This window comes from Saccopteryx bilineata, chromosome 2 (genome assembly GCF_036850765.1).
Source record: "Saccopteryx bilineata isolate mSacBil1 chromosome 2, mSacBil1_pri_phased_curated, whole genome shotgun sequence".
NCBI classification, from domain to species: Eukaryota; Metazoa; Chordata; class Mammalia; order Chiroptera; family Emballonuridae; genus Saccopteryx; species Saccopteryx bilineata.
In genome coordinates, this window is record NC_089491.1 from 146014856 (window position 1) to 146030280 (window position 15425).

At 36.4% G+C, this 15425-nt stretch overlaps 1 protein-coding gene across 2 annotated transcripts in view; it reads right to left on the reverse strand.

Annotated features, from left to right (window-relative positions):
- The window catches only part of GXYLT1 (glucoside xylosyltransferase 1), a 55071-nt gene that overhangs the window by 27070 nt on the left and 12576 nt on the right, over nt 1-15425 (reverse strand). For both annotated transcript variants that reach the window (XM_066258124.1, XM_066258123.1), the window contains 3 exons: nt 8388-8559; nt 5218-5343; nt 502-753 (listed from right to left, as the gene is read on the reverse strand). In XM_066258124.1, coding sequence (XP_066114221.1) covers nt 502-753; nt 5218-5343; nt 8388-8559 — 550 coding nt within the window. The remainder of the gene's footprint in view (nt 1-501; nt 754-5217; nt 5344-8387; nt 8560-15425) is intronic.

The following is a 15425-nucleotide window of genomic DNA, read 5'->3' on the forward strand; positions in this document are numbered from 1 at the left end:
CACTATTTTAGCTAATTTCATCCTCAAAAAAGCCTATGACATAGGTACAGTTATCTTATCATCCTCATTTCACAAATGAGAAAACTAAACCCCATAGATGTTCAGAACTTACACAAGGTCCTACAGTTTGAACCAAGCCAGCAAGCTCCAGTCTTAAATTCTGAACCACAAGTCTGTGTTTTCCCAAGATGTAGCATAGTCTAGATTCAAGTATTCTATGGCGGCACAACTACGAAATGACAACTTCTGCCTGAATAACAATCTAAGAAGCTGGTGCTCGCTATAGCACATTATCTTACTTCACTGTAATGCCATCTGGTTTGAGCACTATAAAGCTCTCATCAACAGAATAGTAAGAATACACATTTCTTCAATTATTTTAGATAAATGGAAAAATTCTGAATAGTTCAATCTAGTTTTTAATAAAGCAAAATTAAATCATACACCAAACAATTTGAAGGGAAAATAAATGTTAACCAACTACTTGCATTAGTGACTTACCTTAAAATACTTCCTTCTCATTCTAGTCATGTTCATCAACATAACACCCGAGTTTACTCCAGTTTTTCCATAGTATGGGTGTCTGGCAAAGCGATTATACCATCCTATTCGAGGCTCTTCATGTTCTGGTGCCATTGCAGCAATTTGTGTGGAATTAAATTTCTCTAGTAAAGACCAAATGTCATCAACAGGCCGCAAAAAAAGGATATCAGTGTCGACATACAATAGTGAGTCAACTTCTTTCAGGATTAGCTATAAGGAGAGATATTTGAATCATTAACTATAATTCTATCAATTTAACGTAAAATATAAATAAAGCATTAATTATAAATAAGAGATTAGCAAATTAACATTTTAAAGTAATTTTCCCTCAATTTGTCATTTTTTACAACAGTATATATAGAGATACTATGCTAATTTTTAAATTAACTTTCAGAGGAGAAAAGCTATAAAAACAAACCAGAACAAAAACTCTAGCAATAAGAAAAAAATAAAAGCAGTATCTTCAGAGATTAGGGAGAAAATCTGAATTTAAGAAAAAATTAACGTAGATGAATTTCTATCTCAAATCGTAATTTCTTGAGATACAGAAATAAACCAATACAAATGAAGATCTTCTGAACTTTTTCCCTTGGCCTGTAACACCAATAGTGGGCACCTTTACATCACTTTGGTCTCAACTGGTAAACTAGCAGAGCCAAAATTGAATCCCAGACCGCGTAGCTCAAGTCCATGCCCTTACTTCTGTGCTTACTGTACCCTAACAAACCAAACAAAATGTGCACGCACTTAGCAAAAAGTAAAGGCAAGACTTATCGTAGAAGACAGATCAGCTACGCTGTTTAGTTTTTGTCTTAACCATAAACTTTATAATATGACTCTTGCAATTTTAAATTTATTGCCTATCCCAGTACATTAAGTAGGACTCAATAATTAGGTTAACCTAAACCTTTTTAGTTAAGAAGAGGCTGTGGGTGGTGGCTCAGTGGAGAAAGCATTGCCCTGGCACACCAAGGTCACGGGTTTGACAGCCAGTCAGGGCACATATGAGAAACAAGCAATGAGTGTACAACTAAATGGAATGAGTTGATGCTTCTCTCCCTCTCTCTAATGAATGGGGAAAAAAAAAATTTTAAATAAAAAATATAGTAAGAACTTGATCTTCATTCTCCTTTTCCTATAGCTAAAATTAAGCAATTACCTTAATGAGCAGCTAGGAGTCTGAAGTCACCCAATTCCCCTCACCAGTGGGTTTACTATTAGGCTGAAAAAAAATCTGATGGTTGATTACAGTGCCTGAATAGACATGGTTCACTGTTCAAAGCCCCCAATTAAAAGAGTATGTGTGTATGTGTCTGTATGTCTGCCGTTCTGTTTTGGTGGGAAGAGAATGAGAGTGATTGTTTTTAGATCAACATTCTGCTTCTGCACGATGATACAATGTGCATCTACAGATTACTATATTGTTGCAGGCTAAAGAGACAATGCATAAAGCTCCAACTTCACTGCTGAAGCCACTGATAGCTGGAGCTCAGACATAAGGTTAAATAATAACTAACTACACGAGTATTTTTCTATGGTTCCTTTTGGGGATAGAAGTTGGCAGCACTTACATTAGTTCTTTTCATCCATCCATTTTAAAGGAACAGAAACTCAGTTAAAAAAAAAGTTTTATCACTTAGAAAAAGTAAGCATCAATTTACTTAAATCTGATTTAAATGATGCAGAAGTAACAGAGAAATAGGACAATTTGACAAGCTTCACGTATTTTTAGTATTTCAAATTCCATTTAGGATTTTAACCAATCGATGATATAATTAAATAATCTGGCAACTTTTATATCACAACATAAAAAATTAAACTTGTAAAGGTCCTTGCCTGACCAGGCAGTGGCACAGTGGATAGAGCATTGACCTGGGATGCTAAGGACCCAGGTTTGAAACACCGAGGTTGCCGGCTTGAGCATGAGCTTGAGCCCAAAGGTCGCTGGCTTGAGCAAGGGATCTCTGGCTCAGCTGGAGTGCCCCAGTCAAGGCACAAATGAGAAGGCAATCAATGAACAACTAAAGTGTCATAACAAGTTGATGCTTCTCATCTCTCTCTCTCTTCCTGTCTATCTGTCCCTCTTTCTCACTCTCATGTGCCAAAAAAAACCCCCCACAAAACTTGTAAAGGTTCATCAATTGATAAATGGATAAAGAAATGGTGCATATATACAATTGAATATGATCCAGCAATAAAAAAAGAATAAAATCTTGCCATCTGCAAGAACATGGATAAACCTAGAGGGTATTATACTGAGTGAAATAAGTCAGACAGAGAAATACAAATGCCAGATGATTTCATGTATATATGAAATCTAAAAAAGTAAAACAAATAAGCAGAACAGAAACAGACTCATAGGCACAGATAACATTTTGATAGCTGCCAGATGGGAGAAGGGTTGGAAAATGGGTAAAAAAGGTGAAGAGATTTAGAAGTACAAATTGGTAGTTACAGAACAGTCACAGGGATGTAGAGTACACATATGGAATGGTCAGTAATGCCGTAACAACTATATATGGTGCTGGATAGGGTACTAGATTTATCAGGGTGATCATTTTATAAGTTACATAAATGACTAATCAGGGAGTTGTACACCTGAAACTAGTATGTTGACTGTAATTTAAAACTTAAGACCCTGGCTGGTTGGTTCAGTGGATAGAGCATCAGCCCAGTATGTGGACATCTTGGGTTCGATTCCCAGTTAGGGCACACATGAGAAGCGACCATCTGCTTCTCTACCCCACCCCTTTCCCTTCTCTCTCTTTTCCCCTCTCACAGCCAGTGGTTCAGTTGGTCCAAGCGTCAGCCTCAGGAACTGAGGACAGCTCAGTTAATCTGAGCATTGCTCTAGATCGGGAAGGGGGTGAGGGGGGACTGCCAGGTGAATCCCAGTCAGAGTGCACACAGGAGTCTATCTCTCCTCCTCTCACTTAAAGAAAATTTTTAAAAAAATTTTAATTAACTTGTCAATAATACAGAATGGAATATAAATGGTGGTAACCTCATGCTTCTTTCAACACTTTTTTAAAATTAACATTTGTGTTTAATGTCATATTGTTTGTTTAGTATCTGTCTCTCACATCAGACAATAAACCTACCTTTCCATTCATTCCTATATACCTAGCACTCTATTTCAGATACTTGGCCAAAAAAAAGGCACTCAAATTATTAGTTAAATGAACGTAACATAAAAAAAAATTTAACATATAAAACCTACATAATCTAAAAATTCTCAGGCCTTTTTTCCTATCTTAATCCCTTAATTGTGCACTTCTTACAATGAAAGTGGAAAGTGAGAAAGATCTTAGGATCCAAGTTTTTTATGTACAGCAACAAAGACACTGGCCAAGCAGACTTGGTTAACAAAATTATAACAACTTTAAATCTTACACCATGGATTCAGTAAACTATATTCTTTCTTCTTTTAATGTGAGGCAGAGAAATAAAAAGGTAAAATATAGTCAGGAGTAGTAGAGGGTAAACAGAAACCAATGTCTGAAAGCAGGGGAGAACTGGTTTAAGAATATGGGTAAAATGTGCGCAGCGGGGCCAAATTTCAATGGTCCGAGGACTGAGAATAGAGTCGACACTAACATTTAGGAGACTATTACTGGCATTCCGGAAGAGAATTTTCAGTAGAATATTGGAAATAGAAATGGTATCAGAGGAAGCATCAATGACTGTATGATGAGGCAGAAGCAGCATAGAACCAGCTGCTCTTGAGGATCAACGGCCCTTGAAGGAGTGGGAGAGTGACAAGGTATCAACCAGAACCAAGAATCTTCTTACAGACGAAGAGGAAAGACAATGAGGACAGCAGGATTGATCTACAAGAGATAAAACATCACTAATACAGCAATTAATGGGAGGGGATGAACTCCAAAACAGTGAACTATATTCTTAATATGCTAAGAATTGCCTTAATCCACCTAATAATAACCAGTAACTGAAATTTCTTCCCATAATATACTTTCCAGAAACTTGAGAGCTTCTTAAATTCAGTATTTCTATGGCCAAAACTATTTTAAATATTACAATGGTCCTAATTTAACTACTGTGAACTTTAAAACTGTGGGTGAAACCAATTCAAATGAAAGCGATAACCTTGCTTCTAAACATTTTTAAATTAAAAAATAATAAAAAGCAGGGTTTGTTGCCAGAGAAGACCACCAAAGCCACTGAATAAATGATTCCCAGTTCCTTTGAGTTCACATGCCTTAGTATTTTTGTGCTAACGTATCAGTTAGAAAAGGTAAACTGACTTGGTATAAAACAAACATGGTTCCTTAATGATGCAATCTACTTCATTTCCCAAATTATAAATGAAGTCTGCAACCTGAATGTGATACTACCACTGCATTTCTGCTGGCAGCAGACTTAGCTCCATTAAAATCTAACAACCTCTATTTCTTCTAAAGGCTAAATCAGTTTATAGCACTGAATAAATTAAAATGTAAGACATAGTATTTCAATAGAAATTACTTACATTTTTCATTTTAATCGAGGTTTTTATTGTAGCTTTTGTTCTATGAGAAGGTATTTTTTCCCCTTATATTCAAAGGGAAAATCATACATATGTGTGTTTACTTAATGACTGAAAGGTAACTCATTAACTCGTGTGTGAAAGCAAGAAAACAACAAAAAGGAACAAACACTGGAGGAAAAACTTACTGGCAAGAACAATCTCTGGGAAGCACATGGTTTAAAGAGCTTTTTCCACTCCACTGCATTCTCACTTGGAAAAGTTATTGGGTATAATGAGTAATTAAATGTTTGTAGAAATGACCAGCTGTTGAGCTAAAAAATATTAAAAAAATAAGAACTCAGTTTAGACTTGTTTCACTTTCAATTTTCTCTATAAAAATATACACCAAGATTTTTTTAAAAAGCTAAAAATTAAGATATTATACATTTCATGTTGAACACAGTTAAGACAAAGTCAGTCTTATTTCTCACCATTTTGTTTTCATTAAAAACTTAAAATTAGAATAATATGCTAGAAAGACTCTACCACAAAGAACTGAGGCACAATAAGGGGTATACAGCATAATCAAATGTCAAAATAATCTGGAGATGTTTTCTCTCAACATATGTACCCTGATTTATCAATGTCACTGCATTAAATTTAATTTAAAAAATAAAAATTAAAAAAAGAAAATTTGAAAAAAAAAATCAATCACAAAATCAGAAAGGTAGAAGAGCTTTGCAAGTTATCTCCCTCAATTTTTATATATAAATTTTCTCAATCCCTAAACAAATTAAACTCAGAAAAACTAAGCACTAATTTTATTACCATAATATTGTATGTATGTATGATAGAAAATGTTTACATTCAAAGTCAGACCAATGTGAAACTGATTAGAAAATGTCTATTTATGTGCTTTTAATATGCATAAATATTCCTGATAAAATATTCTGATAAATACATAGCCAATGCCTTCTAAAAATTCAATACAAAAAGCAAAACAGACCTGAAAATATATAAAAAACATGTTTACTCTTCAGTATTCTGAATGCATTTTAAGACACTGAACTGTTTCAAATTCAGTTTAAGTATTACTTATCATGATGCTTCAACAAAATTGTTAAAATTTCCTAAAGAGTGTTCACAATTTATTGGGGCAGGGAGCAGGGGACTAAGTAGTTTCTGTAACAGGCTGAAGATGTTCTTTTTGATGCCTGTGTTCAAGTAATTTTGTTAAAGCAACGCCTTCCAACCTAGTTTAAAGGAATATCTTTACTTCCAACACTACTCTGATGTCTCTTTTAGTTTAAAATACTAGCACTTTACCTGAACAACCTAGGTCAATCCTCTCAATACCAACTTCAAAATGAAATTTTAGTTAGTTTCTTTAACATTCTAATATTTAGTCTTCTTTGCTGCAGTAAAAACATGTTCCACAAACTACTATTTGATACCTTTCATCAAAAGCAAAACCAAACATTCTCTGAGCTGACTATGATAATTAAAGAAAAAGTTTAAATTACAGTATGTAGTATACAAGCAGCCAGATCTGAACACTACAATGAGACTGCAAATGTGAAGCAATGAATTTGTTTTACTTTATTACATTTTCAAAGGTTTCCACATTTGGTAGCAATCTGTTGCTATTCTCTGAACTGTTAAAATAAGATTAATTCCTCAGCTAACACATATATATATAATTTTTTTTTTAGCAAGAAAAAGACAGAGAGAGAGAGAGAGAGAGCACTCAGTTAATATTTTAGAAAACAATCCAGATAAAGAGATCAATATCACAAAAGCTCTTATTAAAAATATAGATACTAGCCCAGGCGGATTGGCTCAGTGGCAGCATATCGTCTTAGCTTGCAAATGTTCTGGGTTCAATTCTCGGTCAGGGCACACAGAAGCAACCATCTGCTTTTCTACCCCTCCTCCTCCCACTTCTCTCTCTCTCTCTCTCTCTCTCTCTCTTCCCCTCCTGCAGCCAAGGCTTGATTGGTTCAAACAAATGGCCCTGGAACCGAGGATGACTCTGTGGCCTCTACCTCAGGTGCTAAAAATAGCTTCAGTTGCAAGCATGGCCCCAGATGGGGTTGCCTGGTAGATCCTGGTAAGGACACATGTGGGAGTCTATCTATCTCCTCTCCTCTTATTTAGAAAAGAAAATATATATATATTGAGAGAGAGAGATACTAGAAATTTTTAAACAGTAAGTAAAGCTTTATACCTCTTGCAACTAAAGACTTTGGCAGAAAACTAAAAGACTTGAGATTACAAGTAGTATTTTTCACTCAATATGTAAAACTAACTTAAAAAAATACATTTCTTTTTACACAGTTAGACCAAGCATAAAAATCCAAATCAGTCTGAAAGTTTAGTGTAGTGTAGCTGGGGGAAGGGGAAGATAATCACTATCATCATCTTTACCACCACCTTAGAACACCAGGTAGTAAGATTTCAGGGGAATTTTCTCTTTCTTATTTGTTCTCCCTCCTATATCTATGTTTTCTTCTTTCACAGTAATAGTTTTTTTATTAAGGAGGTTATACAGCTGCCCCAAATAAAGAATATATTTTCAATACTCACAGACAGCTATATATGGTCACATTACAAGTTCAGGCCAAAGAGATACTTGCAGGAAAGCGATGTGCAACTTCTGGAAAGTGTCTTTACAGGGAAGGAGGGGAGTACCCTCTTTACTACTTCATCCCTCATGTTGGCTAGATTATAAATTGACCGGTGGAGCTTCAGCAGCCATCTTGGACCATTCAGTAGAAGCCTTGGGTAAAGGCTCAGCCATGAGAGAAGCCAGAGTCCAAGAAGGAGGGGAGCTACCATATACTGCAGACCACCTGCTCTTATGCAAGAGAGAAATAAATTTCTCTTATTTAAGCCACTGTTATTTTAGGTTTTCTGCCATTATAGCCAAATTGATTATAACTCATATAAAAATCAAAATAAAGAAATTTCTTTTCAGAGCAAGAAGCCACTTCCCTCCATATTATCAATCAAGAGTTTCCTCTCCTCAAAACAGAATTAAAACCTTTATGCACACTCTGAGGCACTTTCAAGCCAAGGATAAGAACAAAATTAAATCACAGGACTTCTCAGGCAAAAATCCTAGAACTACAGTCAGTAAATTAAAACCTCCATGATTGGCAAAGGACTTTAAGTAGCCTACTCCTTTTCAAAAACAAACCCTCCTCTTACACCCGAGATTTGGACTCCTGGATGGAATTGGAAGCAGGAGAACAACTCCCCATTCTAGAAGGAAAGAGTTACAGAATAATATTTGTGTTCAGTGAAGGAATAAAACATTCTACTATAGTACACCATTAAACATTCAACTGTACAGACTTAATTCTCAAATACTCACTATGCCTTTAAAACTATTATGTAGTTGATCTTCAGCAAAAATATGGAACTGAAGAGGTTTGATGCTGAAAATGATCGCTGACTTCAACATGGTTATAGTTTCTTCCAGTCTTTCACCACAGGCAACTACAGCTAGATGCATTCTCTCTACCAGCTGTATTTTCAGACCATACCTAGAAAAAAAAGCCACATTTTCAGTTTAGGGTAAGGTTAACATGTTAACAGTTAACACAGTATTTTGACCATATTCAAAAACTGAAGTTCAAAGTTTCTATTTAAAAAGCAAAGAAACATCAAATTACAAAACAGTACAATGCTGAATCAATCATATAGTTCTATACCCTCATTCAGCCTTTCGTGGCCAACATTCCTCACAGGAACCACAAAACATAAAAAAAAACCCTACTTACTGAATACTTTCTCCAGTCTCCCGAGAGCAGTACATAATTAAGACCATTCTAGATGCACTGAAGAGAAGTTTCTTCTTTCTTCACACTGGATGCCTTAGGCCCTTAGGGCATTAGCGCTAATGCTCTCAAAGAACCCCACATTGAGAAAGGGAACATCACCAATATGAAGGTCTCCCATCCAACTTTTTAAGCTTTTTTATTTAAAAAAATCTCAAACACACATAAAAGTAGAGAAAATAAAACAAAAGAACCCCATGTACCCATCTGCACTGCAACAATCATCCATTCAAAATTATTCTTATTTCATCTAAAACCCCTGCCTACATCCCCTTTCACTAACCAACAAATCATTTTAAGCAAACACAGACATAAATTCATCCATAAATATTTAAATATTATAACCATTCACCCATGCTGATTACAAAAAGTTTCCTTCAAAATACTTCTCTTACTGATATATATTCAGGCCCATTTACCAAGTAATCAGTGAGTAGTAAATATTTCTGAGGTGTTCTCAACCATACTAGTCAGATACAAGCACTCCACCTTGGAAGGAAAGATTCCTTACACCCAAGTCGTTGGCCTAGGCTCTACTAGACCCTGCTCCTACCACAGGGCAGCAGTAAATAGCACCAGGTCTATTTTAAACTTCTAGCACCTTAAAATTGAACTAATAATAATTTACCAGTACCTAAAGAACAGAATTAATCATGTGTGACTATAATATTAAAAATAACATTATAATATAAAGAACCCATCTGTAATTATGATATAAAACCATCTTTTTTGAACTCACAGCTAAAGAAATTTAAGTATATCACTTCTCTGCCTTTTGGCTAAGTGTAAAGTAATGTAGGAATGGAAGACAACATATAACAAAACTAGTAACACATTGAAGGATTATAAAGTACAAATATTCCAAAATAAAAATACACAAATTTGACTTTAACTCAACTTTTGCTTACAGAGATCCTTCCTGTAAAATGCATAAGAATTAGAAATTATATTGTTTAACAGTACCAGTTATATGTATACATAACTGAGATTTGCAGTAGCAGGGATGAGTAATCATTTCTCTTAATTTTACAAACTAAAATTACTATAGTTACATTCCTTAGCACAGGACTTTGGAATCTTGGAATATTCACATATCCATGTGCTTGAGTGGTCCCAGAACTCTTGCTCATGGGTAGTCCCTCAACCAACTAAGATATCAAAAAACAGAAAATCATACTAAATAACATTAAATACAAACAACTGACTATATAAAACAAATCTGAATATCGAATTCATGTATGTTAATGTTTTAACATTGGGAATTTTTCATGGTAGCAGAGAAAATTAAGTCTGAATCCTGCTTTTACTGTGATCCATACCTTCCCACTAACAAACTTGTATTGCTAAGGGCCTGGTGATATTTAAGACAGCCATTGCAATTTCTGCTTTTTTGGTATGACTAGGTTCTTTGGTCATGAAAACGGGTTCATTTCTCTTACCCTGGGATATCTCACATATGCAATTACTGGTAACTAATGTCAGCCTTCATTAGGCAGAGAAGCAGAAAAGCTCTTTCAGCCAAATTTCTTATCTCCCAGAAAACACAGGCCCCTGTACTAGGAGGCTGAAACTTAAACTCCTCAATGTCCTGATAACTTGCCTTTGTTCAAGCTAATGAGCCAATTATTTTAGAGAAGTTCTTTAAGAATATGCTTTTTCTTTTAATTTACTTAAGAGGAGATAGGAGAGAGAGAGAGAAAGAGAGAGAGAGAGAAGGGGCAGGAGCAGGAAGCATCAACTCCCATAATGCATTGACCAGGCAAGCCCAGGGTTTTGAACCAGCAACCTCAGCGTTTCAGGTCAACGCTTTATCCACTGTGCCACCACAGATCAGGTACTTTTTCTTTTTAAAGGAAAAGAAAAAACCCTCCCCAGATAATTCATAAAGTTAAATATTATTTAAATGGAGTTACATGGAGAAGTTACATATAAAATGGTCTTCTTATGATCGTCATTAAATTAAGACATATTAGGTAATACTTTGCTTTCAAAATTTTGATTGCTGTACCAGGAATGAATTTTATAAATGGTTTGGGATAGGGGTCAAGCACATAATTTTCCACATGGCTGTGCAAGCACCATCTGTACAGTTACCAGTCCACCCTTGCCCCAGCACCTGCTGGGCCACTTCCTTCACACACTGGTGTGAGCGTAAGCTTAGGTCTTTTTAAAGCTCTGTTCTTTTCCATTGACAGCAAGAAAAAGAGGCAGTACCTCCTCCTGTGTCTGTTCCCCTCTTTTCTAGTGAGTTCCTCAGTTAAAAATATTAAGACCATAGAAGAGGGAAGACTAGATGTCTACGCTTTCTGTACCTACGACAGGAAGGCACAGTCTCAGTTCATCACAAAGCACAGTGAGCGACACAATGGAAGACAAGGCAGTGACTACAGGACAATTTCATAGAGCTCTCAATTATCTCATCTTCCCAGCAAACGCCTTCAGTCCCTACTTCTCACGATGGTAGAAAGGCCCTCATTAAAGCACCAAGAATTGAGAATCCATAATGGGCTCGAATTGCTTAATTGGCCATAACTAGAACCTGCCCCAAAGCTAAAAGCCAAGAGATTTAAAAAGTAAACTGTAATAGCCATGTGTTATTTAGCACAGAAGTCTTTACATACAGAGTCAAGAAGTATAATAAACCTTTTTAAGAAAAATAAGTCAAATGTCATTCCACGAAAAATAATCCCTCTAAAATCAGTGCTACGGACTTCTCCTCCCAAACATTTTAGCAAGGCTTACCTTAGTCACACTGCCAATACTTCTATCCATTTCTAGGGGAGTGACATCAACTACATTGCACTGACTTTCTGTTGCGTGTCCCTTTTTAGCAAAGCATTACATACAGTACAGACTCAACACCTAAACTGACAAGGCAAAACATACTTTAAAATGTCTCTTCCCACCAATCTGTCCCTACACCCCAATGACAGGAAATAACTGCAACTAGAAGCAAGCTTCTACTCTATTGAAAGGGAAAATAAAACTTTCTAAGGGAAACAGCCACTCAAGTAATTTTAGTCACAATTATCAATCATCGGGCTCTGTAAAAGTTTGCCAGATTTTAATCACAGTATAAATAAGAGAAAAGGCTCTGTAGATTTAAAGAAATTTTATTCAAAAGGACATTTTTAAGTCAAACCTATTTTCCACAGATATGTTATTAGAAGAAACTATTCAGAGGATTCAAAGATAGTACCTGTAGGTTTCATGACTACATTGGCATGACCTGAGTCTAAGCAGGAATTAAGACAGTAATGCACGTTAACACATTAGATTTAAAAAATGAATCCATGAGGCCCTGGCCTATTGGCTCAGTGGTAGAGCATTGGCCTGGCGTGCAGGAGTCCCGGGTTCAATTCCCGACCAGGGCACACAGGAGAAGCGCCCATCTGCTTCCCCACCCCTCCCCCTCTCCTTCCTCTCTGTCTCTCTTCCCCTCCCACAGCCGAGGCTCCATTGGAGCAAAGATGGCCCGGGCGCTGAGGATGGTTCTGTGGCCTCTGCCTCAGGCGCTAGAATGGCCCTGGTTGCAACAGAGCAACGCCCCAGATGGGCAGAGCATCGCCCCCTGGTGGGCATGCCGGGTAGATCCCGGTCAGGCGCATGCAGGAGTCTGTCTGACTGCCTCCCCATTTCCAACTTCAGAAAAATACCAAAAAAAAAAAAAAAAGAAATAAAATATAATATATAAACTCTTCAGGACATTATACAAGTATAAAAAAGAAAATTTTAAATTCTACATTATATGTAAACATTAACTGCTAAAATATAATTTTAAATAACCTGTAAAAACATATTTCTTAAAGCAAATATTAGATATTAAATTCACCTATAACCATAGACTCCATGAACTGAAAATCAACTCCCACCATAGTGAAAAGAGTAAATATTTTCAAAGCTCGTCATAGAAAGTTAGTATATTAAAACAGTATTTATAATACTAAAATTAAGAGATTCCATAAGATAAAATGAAAACTGAAAAAATTAGGAAAATATTTGTAATCCACAGCAAAAGCAGGATATATCATTCTAAGAGTTCATAAAATAAGCATTAAAAACTCAGTAAGTAAAGTATCAATATAGATTAAAAAACTAAATAAATATGGAAATGTTCAACAAATAACCAACAAAATATGGATCAGTAGTAAGCCACCATTTTACCCTCACATATTATAAAATTATAACTCCCACAATGCTTAGGTTATGGTGGCACTGGCACATTCACATAACGCTGGTGAAGGCTTAAGTCCACTAATATTTAGAACACAATTTAATGATATAATTCACTCTTTTTTGTGACTATATGAACTCCTTTCATATGCTAGACATTGGGAATAGGCAGGAAAGCCATAATCCTGATTGCACACAATTACATTCTCTTGTGAAAGACAGAATTTTAAAAGATTTCATAAAAAATCATGGTTAACTGCTTAAATAGAAAAAAAATTGAGATTGCTCAAGAGTTTAATAAGAAAAAAAACCCTACACTAGTCTGAAAGTGGTGGAGAAAACCATTAGTTATTTACTGGTTCCCAAGCACCTTGCTAGGCATGAGGCTTGAATGAAGACCACATGGTATCTACCTGTAACGTCAACAGTCTAGAAGTAGGTCCAGAACCACAACAGATGCAGCAGGTACCATACAGAGAAGAAGGTACAATACAGTGCAGGAGCGGTGAGCAGGTAGGGGAAGTCACACTAGCTGGGTAAGAAGGGATGAGCATGGTAGTTAAGGCAATAGGAAGAGAGAGGCTGAGAGGAGCCACTGTGAAAGGAGACGGGAAGAAAAGTCACTGTGGACTGGCACGCGGAAAGTAAAACAAGACATAAAGTGCAGATGAGGGGAAGCATGAGGAACTAGACTGTGAATTCAGGTTTGAACAAGAGTGCCTGAGGCATTTAAATTAGCAAAGTAGAAATGACCAACAAGCAGCTGGAAATACAGTTCTGGAGCTCAGAAAAGAAATCTGAACTGGACATACCAGTTAAACAGGTTATTGTCAGTGAGGAGAGAAAAAAGCAGAGCCCTAAAGAACTTCAATGTTTAGAAGTCAGGAATAGAGAAAGGAGTCCGGGAGCAGCAAGATCAAAGAGCTCAGGACACAGGTCTCCAGAGCCAGAGACTAGTGGAGTTGAAATAAAGAAAGAGACAGTAACCAATGTTAAATGGACAAGAAAAGGTAAGATTGGGCCCAGAACAATAGAGAGGCCAGAGTGACTTCAATGAGAGCGGGTTTTTAGTCAGATGACAGGCACTGCTCACAGTGGGTTGAGCTCAAGGGTGGCTGGGTGGGTGGATGGGTTGGTTGGTTGAAAGAAAGTCAAACCAGTAAATACTCTTACAAGAAGTTTGCTGGTGAAGACAAAGAGAGCAAACAAGAATGCTTGACAGAAAAAAGGGTTGAAAACAAGCCCTTGTAGGGATTTTGCACTTAGTTCTGTCTCAAGCACAGAAGAAACAGAAGAGGTGTGAGTATTCTGACAGGCAGCTGGGAAGCAGGTGGTCGGTCAAGCTGATGACTCAGCGTTGGAGGCAGAAACAATTACTAAAAGGACATGCTTGCTCATGAACGGCAAAAGCACTGTGGATTGGTATTATGGAAATTTTTCTTTTTTATGTTATTTTATGTTCATTGTATAAGAAATTAATTGGGAGAAAATAATCCTCCAGATTAGCTTTGATGAAAAATAAATTATATAAAAAATTCAAACTGAGAAATCTGAGACAGGCCTGGAAGAAAATGGTGCCAGCTGCTAAATGCCTACTGGTGCCAAGCATCATATGAGATCTAAGGGGACAGTAAAAGGAATTTCAAACAAGCTTCACTCCTTTGAAGTAAGGAGGTGGGGCAGACAAAACAAGCTCTTAAGAGTCAGGCAAAAACGAGGCATTACTTAGAATAAATACTGAAATGGAGAGTGAGAACGATATGGAAACTGTATGGCATTTTGTCTTGACTGCATGATTGAAAAGAATGAGTAAATGTGAGGGATCCTAAGTTCTAAGTAAGAAACAGAATGGTTACAGATATACACTATGGCTTCAATATTACAAGTACAGAGTGTAACGAAGTATAACTTTTAAAACCTCAAATTTAGGAGAGTAACACAAACACAGAATTAACATTATGTTTCATCCACATGCCATTCCTTCCAGGTTACTATATACTTGTGAGCATCAGGAAAATAATGAGCTGGAGAAGCCAAAGTCAAAAGAATAATAAGCAGAGGCTCAGGATTCCAACTAGGTCAACTTCCCTGGACTAGTCTTGCAGTCAAGGTGGGGGGAAGATTATTACTCACGCCATAATTTACAGAAAGGCCTGGGTTGTATAAATCAGAGTATACGAAAGTTTTCAAACTTACCCAGCTTCTAGAGTGAGCAGGTTTATGTCACAAGCCTGGAGATAGCAAAGCGGTGTCTGTCAATGCTCTCTTCATTAGCAAACTTTCATAAGATGAAAAATATAGAACCCCAATTCTCCAAAATTATGAACAAGCTGAAGGGTAAGACTACCTTTTAAAAGTATAAGATTTTTAAAAGTTTGAAAAATCTGATTTGATTGATC